General features: G+C 41.2%; 1 protein-coding gene across 2 annotated transcripts in view; it reads right to left on the bottom strand.

Annotated features, from left to right (window-relative positions):
• Positions 1 to 1803: 1803 nt before the first annotated feature.
• DIP2B (disco interacting protein 2 homolog B) overlaps positions 1804 to 17904 on the bottom strand; it is a 222923-nt gene continuing 206822 nt past the window's right edge. For both annotated transcript variants that reach the window (XM_075851921.1, XM_075851922.1), the window contains exons 34-38: positions 10576 to 10633; positions 9312 to 9386; positions 8115 to 8289; positions 7865 to 7988; positions 1804 to 7267 (exon numbers count right to left, since the gene is read on the bottom strand). In XM_075851921.1, the coding sequence (XP_075708036.1) occupies positions 7015 to 7267; positions 7865 to 7988; positions 8115 to 8289; positions 9312 to 9386; positions 10576 to 10633 (685 nt within the window). In that variant the 3' untranslated portion in view covers positions 1804 to 7014. The remainder of the gene's footprint in view (positions 7268 to 7864; positions 7989 to 8114; positions 8290 to 9311; positions 9387 to 10575; positions 10634 to 17904) is intronic.

Below are 17904 nucleotides of genomic sequence, written 5' to 3'. Positions count from 1 at the left end.
TCACACGAGCACATTAACGTCCGTAATGGACGGACGTATTTCGGCCGGAAGTCCCGGACCGAACTCAGTGCAGGGAGCCGGGCTCCTAGCATCATAGTTATGTACGATGCTAGGAGTCCCTGCCTCTCCGTGGAACTACTGTCCCGTACTGAAAACATGATTACAGTACGGGACAGTTGTCCGATCGGGGGTGTGGCACCATCACTACTGCCTTACATGTACATGGCAGGGATTGGTGCAGTCCTAGACAACACCAATCCCCACCGTATCACTGTGCCCTGCGGCACAGTGATAGGTTAAAGCCGCGATTAGCCGTCTGAACTGACTGACCAATCACGGCGATCGCCGATGCTGGGGGGGTGCGCACCACGTGTAAAGATGGCCTGCTGTCTTTAGACAGAGTGACCACTTAATGCTCCAACGTACCCATATGTTGGATTGCATTAAGTACTGAGCGACAACGACGTACCCATACGTTGGATGTCGTTAAGGGGTTAATATATGGAGAAGTAAAATTAAAAGCATTCGGACTGAATCACATACTGTAGGTTAGGTATAGGAAGACACCACCACAATGGATGTGGATAGAATTTATAATGCACATATTGGGGGGAGTATGCAGTGCAAAAATAGAACATAAAATGCTCCAATTGCACAGAAGAGCCTAATTCCAAAGTGAAGCTTCCCCATTGCCTGCGCTTCTCCCTACCTGTACACAATGTGAACCCTGGCAGAAGTGTTGTAACCGCAGGGGGCTGGAATACAAGGATGGTTCACATTCCGGGGGAGATCATAAATTCTGCATTGCTGCATCACATTCTACAAGAGAATGTCAAGGTTCTAGTGAGCTGAATCTAAACCGATAATGAGACACAAAGCACAACACACAGGAATAGCAAATATAGAAAATGGGTTTTAAGCAGAGCGCAGCTTTCGTTTGAAATGTTGTGGCATAAATGGAACCAAGCATTTCAATTTACACAAAATAGAATCATAGGCAAGTGACTTTTTTTGCACTACATATAAAACAGGGATTTTCTTGGCCAAAAATGTTCATGAGATAAATGACCGAATTGAGAAATAAGATTTTGCAGAAGGAAGTTCACTGTGTAGTTGACGCTACAGGGGAAATGTATTATTACACGTGGATGCCTAAATGTAATACATGGGCGGTCAGGTCCTGCTTGAGCAAGAGCCGCTGCATGTTAGTGGCCGTTTTCTCTGGCTCAAAGAGGGCTGGGGGGTCCTGGAGAGGAGACCCTTCCCTCTATATGCCCTAATAGGCCGTAGCGGTTAGGCTCTGCATCCTTAAGACCATGTTCAGACGTGGTGGAGTTTTTCCGGTGCAAATGTTGGTGCAGATTTGGGGCAATTACGCAACGAATCTGCACCAACATTTGCATATTTGACAGGTAATTCAGACGTTGCAGAAAACACAGCGGACTTGCCACAGATTTTAGTTTTTGCATTGCAAAGGCTGAAATCCGCAGTGAAATTCCGCTGCTTCTCCGCAACAGTCAGTGCATGCTGCGGAGGGAAAATTCTGCACCGCAGCCTATGGTCCGCAGCGGAGTTTTCCGCAATGTCTTTACTAACTTGTCTAAAAATGGATTGAAACAATGTAAAAAACGGCCGCTGGAGAATTCCACAGCAATTCTGCCACGTCAGAATGGGCCCTAACTCCTCTTAGGATCAGCTGGTCAGCTCAATGTTGAATTGGGATTGTGCTATTATCCGTGTGTTACCAATCAGATGGACGGTGCCAACATCTTTTAAACAGCAGGCAAAATAAAACAACAGATATAGAATTGTATTACATATTTTATATTAATATTTTGCAGATTTGTTAACAAACAATTGTGGTCATCAAAAACATTTTCCTGTTCAGAACCATACGGAGATCAATTGCTTAAGGTTTTTTGTTTTTTTTTAACTCTCTTTCAAATAACATAGAACCAATTGTAAAATAATAGCAGAACTTTCCATTACTTGAAATCTGGTGAAATGATCAGATAAAGCACAAAGTAGTTTTATTTACATATGATTTATACAAAGACAATATGACATCCGTTAAGCTAAAGCAAGCAGTAATGGAAATGTTCGAAGTGGTAAAACCGTGTGGCACACATATTAAGAGGATACAAAAAGGTTCAAGTTTGCTTCTGTTTTTTTTTTTTAATATATGTAAACAAGTGTTACATTTAACAAACTATTGAATGGACTTCCCTGTTCATACACAATGTAACGTTACAAGTAGATCCAATAGATTCATTTTCCAAATATGATTCATAGTGATTGTAAAATGTTTAAAAATACAACAAAAACAAGCGTAAGCGGATCAGGTATGTATGTCAGGAATAGCCAAAACTGGACAGAGGAAATGTACAGACATAACCCATAGCAATCAGATACTCGGATCTAATAGTCTATAGCTGGCCATATGTTAAAGCGGTTGTCTGGAATTAAGTGCCATGCACTGGCATAGGTGGCCATGTTCTGCTTTTATTTCGGGGCTCCCCTCAGGCTGGCTGTGGCCACGTCAACATTGCAGCTGCGGCTCAGCCCACACATGGCCTGTAGCAATCTAGTACAGATCTAAACAAGCTAGATTTACTTGTGAATAGCCATATACCTATATATCACTTAACTCTCACTGGACTGGCTGCTATCTGTTGTGGTAGGTTTGTGCTTTTATGATCATCAATAAAGCTAGCATGTCTTCTAAACTGCATGTAAAGTCCTAGAATTTAGCTTTCTGCAAATTTGTAAAAAAAACAAACAGTTGGCCGCATATGCTGTTACTTTATGTTGAAATGAATGGGAATTATGTAATTCTAGGAGTCTCTCAATTGTAGCTTTCGTCACTTCCCAAACAAACCAGTTTCCATCTTAGGAAATGTAAATGTGTGATAAATGTCGCCGATGTTAATACGGTCTATAAACGTGCCAATCCACATGTAAACAACACTAGGCGGCTCTCCGGGGTAACTTCTCGGTTTTACCCGAAGTGTGTAGTCAAAAAGAACTCTCATCAGGTCCTAGCAATTTTATTTTGTTAAACTATTTTGTGATTTATGTCCTGCATGGCAAGAAAAAAAGCTCAGACTTGGGAGGAAGTTGATCATTACAATGTCTGGAGTAGGAAACAGCTGCCTGTCCGGGGAGAGACAAAGTTGCAGAGAGATTGCTGAACTCTAGAACACACTGTATTGTAAATCAAATGTAACCAAGGGCCTGTTGAGAATCACAAAGAGAATCGTGTCTCCTATATATCAGCACTCCTGGCTAATAGTGGGTTAAGCTACATGCAGAGACCATCAGAAAGGTCTGGTCCGTTCATAATCTATCCTGACTAGACAAATAGAATAATCAGTCGCCCTGCTCAGTTACATTTACCAGGTAGTTTTAAAATATTGTAACCCATTTGGAGTCATACTCGCTCTTAGAAAAGACAAAAAAAAAAAAAAAAAAAGAAGAAAAATTACATTTGTAAAATAATTAAAAAGAAAAAAAAATCAGGAGGAGAATTTATCATCGGCATGATCTGCAGAAAAGTAATATATTTAATTGTTAAAAAGCCCCGTCCTGCATGCTGGTTAAAATAAGCCCCTACCCCATGTTGGAAGCACCTCCCAACCCCCAGAGACTACAGTATGTGGTGATAAGAAAAATAGATGAACTGTGGAACTTTCAGATATATATTTTTTTTATAAAAATCTTTTGAGCTTGTGCAAATCATTCCACCTTAAGTGGTCCTCAAGTTTTAATGTACATTCACTCCTTAGGTCCTTAGCATTGTGCAGACAAGCCGTGTGTGTGGTATGTGTGTGTGGTATGTGTGTGTGGTGTGTGTGTGTGTGGTGTGTGTGGTGTGTGTGTGTGTGTGTATGGTGTGTGTGTGTATGGTGTGTGTGTGTGTGTGGTGTGTGTGTGGTGTGTGTGTATGGTGTGTGTGTATGGTGTGTGTGTGGTGTGTGTGTGGTGTGTGTGTGTGTGGTGTGTGTGGTGTGTGGTGTGTGTGTGGTGTGTGTGTGTGGTGTGTGTATGGTGTGTGTGGTCATCATCTTGGCAAAATAAATAGTTTCATTCACAAAGGCAATTGAATTGTGGTCTCTATAACAAAACCCTGTACAATTCTAACAACGCATCAGTGACATTTTATCATCTTTTAGGATTTTACACTAAAGCTGACCACAGACATAAATTAATAGGTATAAATCTTTTTGTCCGGCAATTGAGATGGCTTACAGCCCTTACACACATGGCCCGGTTGAATGAGCATGTTAGTTCTATGTGAGATAAGTGGTTGCCACAGACCTCTGATGCCACTTATCACTTGGAAAACAATAGAACTGGACAGGAATAATCTGGTTTTATTTCTACCCAACACCAGTGGAGGGTCCATTCCTAATAAACATTAGATTGTTGGTAGGATGTATGGGCAGCTTTGATCGTGGCTCATTTACATGAAGTGATCGCCAATGATGGACCGCTGAGTAAAAAATTAAAATGAAGTAAAAATTGGTTTATAACTAATGAGTGGAATAAAGTTCACATTATGAATAATAATCACCTCATGTAAACCGCTTTAACTGACACCAAGATTTCTACCGGTCACTAGAAGGCATCACTCAAGTATGACGATGAGCCACAATACACCGCGCCTGCGTTCATGCTTCAGAATAAAACTATGTGCTTTTGTCTTTGGAGAGATGGTCTCGAACATTATAAAGAAGGTCTGTCATGGTTAAGAGAACAAAATCTCGATCACGTACTAAGTCATCAACCTGCAGCTTATGTCCCAGCACAACACAGGATCTCATGAGATGTTGAATTTCACATCCCCAATCCTCATTTTCCCTGACACCTGTCATGTCAGGAGGACCCCATATACATGAGATTATTACCGAAGATGAGAACGTTTCTGAACATTTACAGAGATCCTGCAGGCAGGGGATGGGGGAAATACAGGCTGCTGGAAGGTGGGGAAGATGACACTTTCCCCTAATACGATGTATTACAAAGTTTCATATATTCTACGGATTTATACAAAATATTAGAACGATAGGTACGTTTTAAGTTCAAACAAGACAGGACTCCATTACGTATCTAGTATGGTCTATAATTCACAGCTTTTGCGTGGCCCAATTCAATAGTCACTTCTAAAAACACAACTGTATCTAATACTAATGATATAAAAGAAAACCTCTAATGATATAGTTCAGAGAGAAACTATGCGCCTTAAAATGTTGGCCTTACCAACGATATGTGACTTTTCCAGAGAACCTATTTGTGGACCAGGAAATTAGTTATAACCTAGCGAATATGACCAAGTCACAGACATTCACATGGGAGAATAGAACTTACCGATGTATGTAGTAATGCTTTACAACGTGCTGCAAAGGAGTTTTTGTCAGTGATTACATATATGTTCAGGTTAAGGTGCCAAAGAAAAAACCTTATGGCATGCCCCCCACATATCTTTCCTAGAAAGAAGACATTGAGGAGGTTCTGCTCACATTCTATACATCTGGCTGCCAACCACGTAGGTTGATGCGGCATGCAACTTAGTGAATCTATTGTTAGACTAGGAACCGCTTGAATGTACGAAGTGCGACTCCTAAGCTTGGATACTGCTTTCTGGCAAGTAAATAGAATTAGAAATACGTCTGTATATTATTGACTGCTGACAATAGCTTTACTAGTAGTAGTAGTAACCACAGTGTAAATATCAAAATCTATGGTTCTAGGTGCCAGTATAAAGTACAATCACTGTGACAGAAACTATTCCTCGCAATCTCCAATCTGAGCGGCGTTTTACCATTGAGAATCGTCTTGGGAGCAGAGTGCATATGTGAACATTGCTGATCAGCCTGGAAATATGATGGTGGAGTATATGAGAAGCTGGGTACGAATGAGGAAATCCAGATCGTAGATCTTATTCAGCCATTGAAGAGAAGCGCTCGCTCTCTTGCCACAATGGAAAGAAGGCAGTAATGAAAAAGTGCATCGATATTAAGTTCTGTTTTTTTACCTGCTGGCAATACAGTTGAGTTGTTAGCAAATTTCCAAACGACAAATTCATTAAAACATTCAGCATATATTTAACAACATATATTAGTAGGCAACAAAATACTTCTGTATGGATCAAGACAATCGTTCTATCACTTGCATGGTCTATAACAGGGGTAGGCAAACCATAGGTTCTCTGCAGCATTTGAACAAGAACTTGCATGCTCTGCTAGCTACCGTAGGCCATTCGGTTGGTAAAGCTACTGCTGGCATGCCCCTGTAATCTATATACCTAAAAACTAGTAAAAATGCTAAACCCTCTGCGATTGCCATAGAACAATTCAACATCACCTCCATATTTACCACAAGCAGATCTGAATGTTGATAATTGTTATATTAATATTTACATATTTAAAATATAGGCAGAATATTTTACATTTAAGACCTATCTAAATGAAAAAAAATCTAAATCCTACACAATTTTCTTTTTATTCTAAGTCGAACACCTTACCTTAGTGGCACTGAGGCTCAGTAGATTGTGAGCTCTGTATCACTGAAGCAGGGTGCTCATGGCGCCATTAAGAAGAAGCAGTTTTACTACCGAATTTTAATTTAATAAGACAAAACAAAGCTACAGCTGCGAATAGGAAGGATTTAAAAAAAAAAAATCCTTTCAAAATTAAATAAATCTTCGCTGCAGAACTAGGTATGTGTACATGCAGTGTGCCCATTATACGTGGGCACCACAAATGCCATACCCACATCGACAGTTCTGTAGCTAAGATACAGTTAACGTCCAGTGACTTGCTTTTTAATACTACCGCAGCACAGTGTTCCCTTTCATAAAATAATGCAGACAGACCATGATCTACTAGAGGTTATGCTAAAAAGACAACACACGTTTCAATCTATCATCAAGAATTGGAATTTTTACGTGAAATTTTGACAAAAATAATAACCCGGTGGTATGTCTTGAGTGGTTAAGTTAAAAGTCCATTGTCTTTACATATTGTACGCAACATAGATCGGATCTAATTGATCCGCTAAGAAACTGTCCCGCAGGTGCATCCGTTGTTTTTCCCCTCGAGAGTTGATAGGGATGACTCCAGGATCTACCACCACCACTACTCCTACGATCAAGTAATGTTCTTCCAGCACTACGTTGGTCACTAGAGGAACCAGGTCCAGAGCTTCCTGTTCAGAGCCACAAAGCTCAACCACCACCACCAACAGATTGGTCCATGTGAATACAGCACTGTAAGGGGAACATTGAAGAAGGAATGTATGATTAATTTAAGTGTACAATTAGATTGTCTAGATATGGCCTACGCTTTTAAAGCTGCATACAATTTCACAGTTTCCATTTATATATAATTTACATAAAAAGTGAAGCAACTTTGCAAATATATTGCTTTCCCAATTGTGATCGACATAATGCCGAGATGCATTCAGGTTTCTGCTGCCCAAATAAATTCAACCAACACCCCTTGCTTGTTCAGTGTATGTACAGAGCTTGCTGTGGTGTTTTGCATTCTAAGAAGTGCAGTCTTTACACCGATAATCGGATATAGAAAATAACAAAAGATCTCCGCTAAGCTGCTATGGCTGCAGGGATGTAAGTGTTAACAATTATCGATTGGTTTCCGTAATACATATTAGAAGGCCAAATGCAGCTCTATATTATATAATGTAACTCTCAATGAGTAGAAGTAATGCAGTGTATTTCCATAGCTTCTTAGTGCTTTATCTGGATTATCTACCATTTCTTTCTACCCCCTTATCCCCATCTATATTTATCCGTCTCCATCTGTATCCATCCATATATTTATATATCCATCTTTGTCATACGTACCACTCAGCAATGCTCCGATGTGTGCGTGACACTGAGGTTTCAATGTCAATGGGATGGTAACGTAGTCCCCTCAGCTCCAGTGTTTCATCCAGTGCTCCAACAACAAATAAGGCATCGTGCCGTTCTGAAACAAAGACAGAAAGGAATCGATCAGCAAAACTCGGAGGTCACAAATTATAGTAGAAACAATTCTCCAGATTTAAGGGGAAGATTGCTGCTAGATGAAAATATCTCTAAACGATTACTGTACCTCCACTCGCATCCGTCAGTTCTGTTCTACGGACAAAGCCAAGGTATCCAGTTTTTGCCCAAAGTGTCTGGGTGTCCCCAAAGCTGAGTTTGGTGTTAAAGTGATCAGCCTGCAGACTTTCACTGTCATATATAGTGTAGTATCCACTGGCTGTGTGCGGGCTGTTCACCCATATCTATGGCAACAGAAGTGTGGAATTAGTAGTCAGAAATACCACATCGAAAAAAGTGGACGGCCGGGTATGGAACTCAGGAATAATTGATGGCAACTACACAACCCTATAAAGTTACATACTAACTGGTATTGTCATTTCCCCAGATGAGTCTACATAAAGGTAAAGCTAGACATAAGGTGGTAGCCCAACATTTCAAGGAAAGATGGTATTATTTTTTTTGTCTGAAAGATTATATCACAAAAGAGACACTTACTCAAGCTCCTATGTCTATGTTGGTGGGATGTTGAAGAGCAAGTAGACAGGCAAACCCAGTGCCAGCTTACTTGAGAGGAAACATTATTGTTTAACTGGAAAAACACACTCGGCTGATCACTAAATTCTTACAGGACTTGTCAGTCATCAAAAATATATTCCTACCTTAAGAGATTCTTAAAGGGAACCTATGACTAGGTTTGGATTCACTAATCCACCAAAAAGACGTTAAACAGCTGGGGGTTTAGCGTTCCAAACCTGCCCAGGTCAAAATGGACATTTCGGAAATAGTTTGTAATGGAAATTACCAAGAGGTGTCCGGCGGCTTCGGTTTCATGTGCATTGCGCTAATAAAGTGGAGGACAGTACACCGTGCTTTACTTCACATGCGCCCGATGCTGCTCCCAGGCTCATCTCGGTAAGTTGTAAGTTACTTTACTAACTATTCCCAAAACGTAAGTTTTTTTTACGTAAACAGCTTTGTAACACTAAACCCCAGCTGCATAACGAAATGCCGGTGGTTTAGTGGCTCCAAACCTTGTGACCGGTTCCTTTTAAAGACTAATTTTAATATATAAGACCATATATTTCTGATGTACCGTTTTAAGTAAGAGGATATAAATACTTCTTGTTGGGTTTATAAATTTCTCCAAGAACATGTGATCTGTTTAATCAAAATGAATAGATGTAAGTCCACAAGCTGTAAATAATGCTGGGTGCTATAGTCCCTGAGAAACCTCACCATCCATAAGAAATGTCATCCAATTTACCTCACCAAGATGAGAATCTCCCAGAGGTCCTTTGGTCTCTGGATTAACAATAATCACTGTGACACCAGGTAAAATCTAAAACAAACATTGGAATAGAATGACTGTCCAAGGTTTCAAATATTAATCTATCAAAGAAACAGAGAGAAGTGAAGGCAGATAAAAATCAGGAGGGTCATACAAGTCTACACCTAATTGGGGTCTGTTCATACATTGTTGAAATACGTTTTCTTGCGGGATGCCTCTGCATTGAAAAGCGTGGTTAATCATTTGGTTTTTAATACAGCTAAGGCCAAATGCACACGACAGTAAAAACGCCCGTAATTACAGGCCCATAGACTTCTATTGGCCACGGGTACCTTCCCGTTTGCTTACTTTGAAAAATATAGAACATGTCCTATTTTTATTTTATTTTACGGGCCATGCTACTATACTTTATAATGGGAGCACAGCCCATAAAAACGGCCGGCTGCCCGCGGGTAGTAATTACGGGCACGGTCGTGTGCATGAGGCCTAAGAAAATGTTGAAAGGACACTCTTTTAGCATACATTGGGTCAACCAGATTCTATGAATGTGCTTGGCATATGCGCAGGGCACAAAACGCAATATGCGAACAGAGCCTTATATATACACATATCAGCGGGAAGTCTGTCCAAACATCCACTACTCTTTTAATAACATGAAACTATCCCATATTATGACAGTTTTTATCCTTTGATTTTTGGGTTAATCTTTTCGTGCTCACCCACATTTTCTTATACTGAACCTTATTTGAACTCATACACTCCTCTGTACAACGCCCACTTGGCCAAAAAGTAAAACACGCCCAGTTGTTCATTAAGAAACTCATTAGGATAAAGCTAAAATAGGTCATAACTACATAAAAAATGATTGTTTTTCTAAATAAAAAACACTGCTGTAATCTACATTACAGCGCCGATCACATCATGTGCAATATAGGCCACTTATAATGTGGTAACAGAGCCTCTTTAAAATAGCATATTAAAAAAATGTAAAAAACATACACCAATACTTTAGCTAAGCTTATTAAATCAGCACAATGTAACTTGGACTGTACAAGATAAGAGCTTTCTTGGACATAAAGAGGTTCTACAACTACTGTGGAGATGGACATTATAACAGATAAATATAGCACATATGCACATATTACTGTCATGTCCACTTATTGTCAATACCCAAGAACCAAGTGAATCACAAATGAAGTAATATTTTACAATGTAGTTAACATTACAATTAGAGGCTTACCTTTCCAGACTCCAGGAGAAGCAAACTCTGAGGAGACCCTCTCTCCACTAAGCGTACCCTTAATATTGTAAAAAAAGAAAAACGGTCAATGACTATTCACTAGAAGACCCACATGATGATAAATAGGAACCAAGTTTAGAGGGTAAAAACAATCAAATAGCATTTGGACACAAAATAAAGTTGTAATAAAAAATAAGTGAACCCTTTAGAACTACCTATTACTAATAAAATGTGGTCTGATTGTCATCAAGTCACAATTGGAGACAAACATAATTTAACTAATGTAACAACACACAAACAGTTGTACTGTTCATGTCTTTTATTGAGCACATGGAGTAAACATCAACAATACAAGCGCAAATAATGCAGTCAACCTCTGTGTTACTGACTTCCCTAAGAGCTAGTTAGCAAAAGGTGTTTCAATTAAGGAGATGAGATTGGAAGTGTTGGTATCATAGGTTCTTTGCCCATTAAATAAAGGCACCCAAAGCCTGGTTACTGACAAATCACCATAAAATGTATTTTTCATTGAATCCATTGGGGAACATAGCACCATTGGTATATGCCTCTGCTACTAAGAGGTGAGACTAGGTAGTCTTGGCTCCGCCCAGACAGGCAACACCCTTCCCACAGACACTGGCTAATTCAGTTTGTACAAAAGCAGTAGGAAAAAAAGAACACAAACATGTCCACTGTCCCAGGAGAAAACCAAACAGAACTGCAGATCCAGGGACTAGAATAAAAAAAAACAAAGAAGAAGAGGGGCAAGATCTATGTCAGGCAATGGATTCAGCAAGAAATACATTTTACCATGAGTTAAAAAAATCTTGTTTTCGCATTAATTATTGGGGACACAGCACCATGGGATGTCCTAAAGCAGTCCCAGAGGGGGAGGGACAAAATAAAAGAACAGCCATGTGACCTGCCTAACACACAGCTGTCTACAACCCAGATTGGTATCCAAAGAATGGATTTGGTAAATCGTACTGAAAGTGTGCACAGAAGTCCCAGGTAACAGCCTTGCAGGCCTGAGCAACTGAAGCTTGATGCCTGACCTCCCGCCCAGGAGGCACCAACAGCCCTTGTAGAATGGCCAGGAAGGAACTTTACCCGTGGACCGATAGGTTTCTAAATTTAAAGACAATAGTAGCCTAGGAAAGCCCTTGTGTTACCCTTTAGGAATAATAAAACAAAAATTAGAGCAGCAAAATGACGCAGTTACAGCATGATAAACATAGACAACTCTTACCAAATAAAGTTAATGCAAAGCCCGTTCACTCAGATGAGATGGGGTAAGCAAAAATAAAGGAGAATAATCTCTTTATTAATATGGAAGGTAGAAACTACCTTCGGTAAAAAAGACAAAACAGGTCAGAACACCACCTTAACGTTATGGATGACCAAAAAAGGTGAATTGCAAGAAAAGCCAGCAGCAAATTCCAAAATCCACCTGATGGAGGTGATAGCCACCAGAAAAGCTACCTTCCAGAAGAGGAGACACAGTGAAATGTCTCTCGAAGGTTCAAAGGGAGTCACCTGAAAAGTTCAGAGAATGGTACCAAGGTTTAATGGGATCCCTGAAAGGAGGGACCGCAAATAATGGACAGAGCAGAAATCTGACCCTTCAGTTCCTGACCCGATTGCAGAAAGGACAGGTGTGGAACATTTCATTTGATGGAAATTATTGTGTTTACAGCCTCCTACGTACGGTAGTACACCTTGGCAGATTGAAGTTTCCTGGCTTTCAACATAGTCTGGATGACTGGCTCAGAGAGACCCCTGGCCCTCAGATGCATTTAACGACATGGCTGTTGAAGCTGAGGTTCTGAGGTGAAGTGGGGTAGAATAGCAGATCTTAAAAGGGAGGTCAAGAAGAAGCAGAAGATGCCATTGCAAGTCCACGAGAAGGAAGATCTGCGTACCAGGAGGGGCGAGGCTACCAGAATCGAGGAAAAGCTCTCCCCTCTTGAGCACTCTGGGCAAGAGTGGAAGTGGGGGGTAGAGATGCAGGAAAGATAGCTCTCTCCATGGAGTGAGCAGTGCCGTCCACCGCGTCAGTCCTGGGATACCATGTTGAATAGATGTGGTCCTTGATAACCTAGCAATAGGAAGATCCACAGAAGGAGACAGACCACAATGAGACCAAATCTGAAAAGGAAACAAAGTATTCGTGCGTTTAGAAACAACAAGACGTATGTCTGGATATTTCCACTTCTTGGTTAATAATTTCTCAGATTCCTAAAAGTTTGGGAAACACAGCTTGTGGTGCCGTAGTCCCTGTAAGGGTGCTACCTTCTGAGAAGGGGAGATGGTATCATCCCTTACATACAACAGGTCTCTCACAGAACATATTAACGCCTGCAGAGTAGCTAAAGGCTGCTATTTCTATTCTGATGGGAGTCAGAAGACACATGTGAGGTAAGGTACTGATCCACTGAAATGGGATCCCCCTGGAAAGAGCTTGACGAGGAACGAGACGTCCAAAGCACCCCTTTGCCTCTTATGGGATCTACTATGAGAAGTAGACAGAGTATTATCAAAAGGAAATAAAGGAGGACCCCTGAGCTCAGCCACAGTTAGGAAATATTCCCTAGGGCATGAGCATAAGACATCGCCCATTCAGGGGAAGCCACATTTTCAAGGGGTGGGGGAGCCATATGGGGGGCCCAGGATAGCAAGAACTGTGGGCAGAATGGGGTAGGCTGGCCGTGAATAAACTTTAAATTACAACCGCCTGAGGAAAAGAGATGATAGAAAGAGGAACAAAAAAATAAACAATCATTAATTGGGGAAGTAAAAGAAGCAAACAATCAGACCCTTGAAGATAGGAACTCCTGTGGATGAAGACAGAAGAAGGATGGTCCCAGAAAATAAATTGCAGCAAAGCTGAAGTCCCAAGTGCGTTTGAAAAGTAATGAGAGGATGCCGGGTAGGTCCTGCTTCAATCAAGAGCAGACACGGGGAAGCAGGTCATAGGCAGAAAAGAAACACCTGACAGGCAAACGGAGGGAACTATGGCCTAGGCTACACACAAGTCAGGGGTTAGATTAGAAAGTCAGGCCGCAGCGACGGCAGGACAAGTGGCGTGAACAGCGAAAATGGCAAAACCTCTGTTTGTATGTCCACTATTAAAAAAACACTGAAAAAGAATGGTGTTCATGCAAGGACACCACAAAAGCTGTCCAAAAAACACAACAAAACATAAAACATTTCGACCCATCTGAAGTTTGCCCGAGACCACCTAGATGTTCCATAATGCTTCTGGGGAAATGTTCTAGAAACAAAGGAGATTAAAAAAATTACTTAGCACAAATGAACAATGCTATGTGGAAAAGAATACTGCACACCAACACCAAATCCTCATCCCAACTATGAAAAGTGGTGGAGGGAGCATCGTGGGGCCTGGACTTCTTGCGATCATTGGGGGAAGAATAAATTCAAAGTGGTATCAAAACATTTTAAAGGAGAATGTAAGAGCCGCAGACCATGACCTCAAGCTGAAGAGACGTTGGGTGATGCAACAAGACAACGACCCAAAGCACACAAGTAAATCAACTAAACAAGGATTGAAAAGAAGAATGGTGTTTTGGAATGGCCGAGAGTCCTGACCTAAATCCCATTCAGATGCTGTGGCAAGACCTGAAGAGGAATGTACATGCAAGACATCACAGAAATATTGATGAACTAAAATACATTTGCAGGAAGGAATAGTCCAAAATTCCTCCTCAACATTGTGCAAATCTTATTTGCAGCTACAGGAAACGTTTGGTGGAGGTGATTGTAGCTAAAGGGAGATGTACAGGTTATTGAATTTTAACAATTAAATAATATTACTGTTTGTGTGCTATTAGTTTTAGTTTGTGTTTGTCTACAATTGTGACTTGGATAACAACCAAACCACATTTTATTAGTAATCAATGCAGAAATCCAGGTAACACATCCTGTGCGTTTACAGTGGGTGGTGGAGCAGCACATGTGACACTTGGGGAATTGGGACCTTGGTTGGTGACATAAGACAGGGTACATAAGGAGCTGTGGACAGGAGTTGTATACTGGGCGATGCATTTGTTGGCAGTTCCCAGGACACGTAGTCAGAGGTAAAATCCTGTGCTTGAATGCTTATCAGTACAATGGGCTCTCTAGCTCCCCCTGCTGTCATATTTCTCAGTGTCACAATAGATAGATGGGGACTGATTATAATGAATACACAGTACACGGTGGAGCTGCTCGCCACCCCATTGTGCCTTTGTTACCTGAAGCTACTAAGTATTACAAGAATTGTAGCAGTTACAAAAACCTTTTGTTTGCCAGCAGCTATTTTGAATTGTGACATATCACAACAATAGCTGCAAAGAATCAAGGGGTTGTTTGTGCACTTTCACACTTCTTGTAACTCCAGTAGCTGCCAATGACAAAGGGACAATGAGAAGGTGAACAGCACCTCTGCCTTGTAATGTCTTAGGCTTCGTTCAAATCTGCGCCAGGGTCCCGTTCCGACGTTCCTTCAGAGCTTTCCGTCAGAACGGGATCCTGACCGACACAAACGGAAACCATAGGTTTCCGTTTCCATCACCATTGATTTCAATGGTGACGGATCCGATGACAATGGTTTCCGTTTGTCTCCGTTGTGCATGGGTTACGTCATTTTGATGGAATCAATATAGTGTAGTCAAAACGACGGAACCCTTGCACAACGGAGACAAACGGAAAACATTGCCACCGGATCCGTCACCATTGAAATCAATGGTGATGGAAACAGAAACCTATGGTTTCCGTTTGTGTCAGTCAGGGTCCCATTCCGACGGAAAGCTCAGACGGAACGTTGGAAAGGGACCCTGGCGCAGATGTGAACGAAGCCTTATGTGTATTCATGCTAATCCGCTGTGACTTACGGCTTTACATGTACCTGGCATTGGGATTCAGGTTCCTTTTTTCATGTTGTTATCCTGCTAAAAATGTCAAATAGCTAGATTTGATAAGATCTGGTCCAGATGGTTGGAGACATCCGAATCTCCGGTTTAAGTGTGGAAAAAAATTATACTTGGATTGAGAGGGGTTGGGAAGAATGGGGCATGGGATGAATGTGGTATGACTGTTATTTTCTTGTGGGGCATTGACAGGGCACACCTCACTAATCCTATTTCATTGGGAAAGTATTTTATATATGTGCTACATCTCTTCTGATAATATTCTTGCAGTATAGTGCATACCAGATACCTTGTACTTTATCTTGTTTCTATTGTTTTATTTACTGTACTTGTTTTGTACTGTAACAAATGGCAAAAGTTTTGGAAAAATAAAGCCTTTTAAAAAAACAAAAAAAAAAAAGTCAAATAGCTTGAAAAATACTCCACTTAGTTTTTCCTACAAGAGGAGTAACTACAGACAGATTGAGGCCATTCCATTCACTGTTTATAATATAGAGCGCGCTAGAAGATGACTAATGGTAGTCCGGTAAAAGATAAGGGAGCTGTAAGCCGTTTGCTTTGTGCTCTGAAAAGCCTATACATGCATTGCTTCTGGAGGAGAGCCCTGTCAGTCAACGGTTCTCCTCAAATCACCAATGGATTGAATGAGAGGCTGACTGACATGACTGGCAGAGAGCACCGCCCAAGTCACATCCCTTTTAATACGTTGGAGCAAGCGTCTTATAGCAACCCCAAATGACGCTTTACATCCATTATTCTAATTACACTATCCTAGGGATCTTATAGCTTTACTGTGAAAACTGGACATAGGCTAAAGATCTGCCCCCATTCCAAAAAGGGTTTAAAATTTTCACTTTTAGGACACTGGTTATTAAAGAGACACATTCTCATCTGATGGCTGATTCATCTGAAACAGGTCATATACAGCGCAATATACTTGTTGTATGCTATCAATATCTGATGCCAGTTTCTAATAAACAACGCAATGCCACCCTGTCTCCAGATATTTCAAAATTGTAGATTTAGATTTTCGACTACATTGAACTAACGAGGCAGCTCATCAGATTCTGAGAGTTTTAGCTTCTGATATGAAGGTCATTGCAGCATGGTTTATCCTGTCACTTGTCAGACTGCCAGAGCACCTATAGACTTAGCATCCTGTGAGATCTTGGCAAGGATAATCATTTTTGGCAGAATGAGTCATCCGTTCGGTGTGCGATGACAATCTAGCAAAATGCATCAGGTATTTCGTTATTTTACATTCGGATATAGGAATATTTTTGGACATTGGATATAGATTTCTGAACATTAACTTGCAAGTAACAATAGTCGGATCTGAGGCAAATCGAGGCATGCATGGCCACTTTTACTCGAGTCAACATAGTGCCAGGGAATATTGCCGCAATTTCAAGTTAGGCAAATAATATTATTTGTCACAAAATGTTCAATATATTTAAAATAAATGATATTATTACAACTACCTAACAATATATATAACAATATAAAACAACTATTGCTGCATGCAAGAAAGTCTTAGCTACTGGTTTCTATCACAGCAATAATCCTTGGTATGTCTGGTACTTCCAGAGCTTTTTCAGCAGTCCAATCATCAATAATAAAGATATAGGACTTCAGTACTGCAGCCATCCCCCAGGCTGAACACACGGAAAGTCAGTTACAAGATTAGTTCTAGTTGCACTCATCTTCAGACTGGCGCACTGGAGGACCGGAGGATCCTCCGGTGGCTCCAGGGGCAGAGCTGAATCTATCTCCGGACGCAGAGAGCCATTGGCTCCCTGCCCCGCCACTTACTCTTGTAGGCCACAGGCTGTTTAAGACCTGTGGCCTACTAGAGGTCGGGAGGATGTTGGCGTTTCCTGGGCCAAGCAGGCAGAGGACCTATCCGCTCGTTGGAGTGGGGTAGGGGGGAGTTTCTTTTTCTTGTTTTTCATTGGCGCTAAGGGTACCTAGCTAATCTATGGAGAGCACAAGGGGGCCTATCTACTATATGGAGGGCACAGTGGGGCCTACCCAATATACAGCGAAAACGAGGGGCCCAACTACTATGGAGGGCTCAATGGAGCCTAATATATGGAGGGCACAAGGGGGCCTAACTACTATATGGGCAACACAAAAGGGGGCTTAACTACTATATGGCGGCACAAGGGGGGCCTAACTACTATATGGGGGCACAAGGGGGGCCTAACTACTATATGGAGTGCACAATGGGGTCTAACTACTATATCGAGGGAACAAGGGGGCCGAACTACTACATGGAGGGCACAAAGGGGCCTAACTATTAAACGGAGGGAACAAGGGGGACTAACTACTATATGGGCGGCACAAGGGGGGCCTAACTAATATATGGAGAGCACAAGGAGGCCTAACTACAATATGGCCG

Source organism: Rhinoderma darwinii, chromosome 2 (genome assembly GCF_050947455.1).
Source record: "Rhinoderma darwinii isolate aRhiDar2 chromosome 2, aRhiDar2.hap1, whole genome shotgun sequence".
NCBI classification, from domain to species: Eukaryota; Metazoa; Chordata; class Amphibia; order Anura; family Rhinodermatidae; genus Rhinoderma; species Rhinoderma darwinii.
The sequence above is the reverse complement of the archived record's forward strand: the minus strand, read 5'-3'. Positions and strand labels throughout refer to the sequence as shown.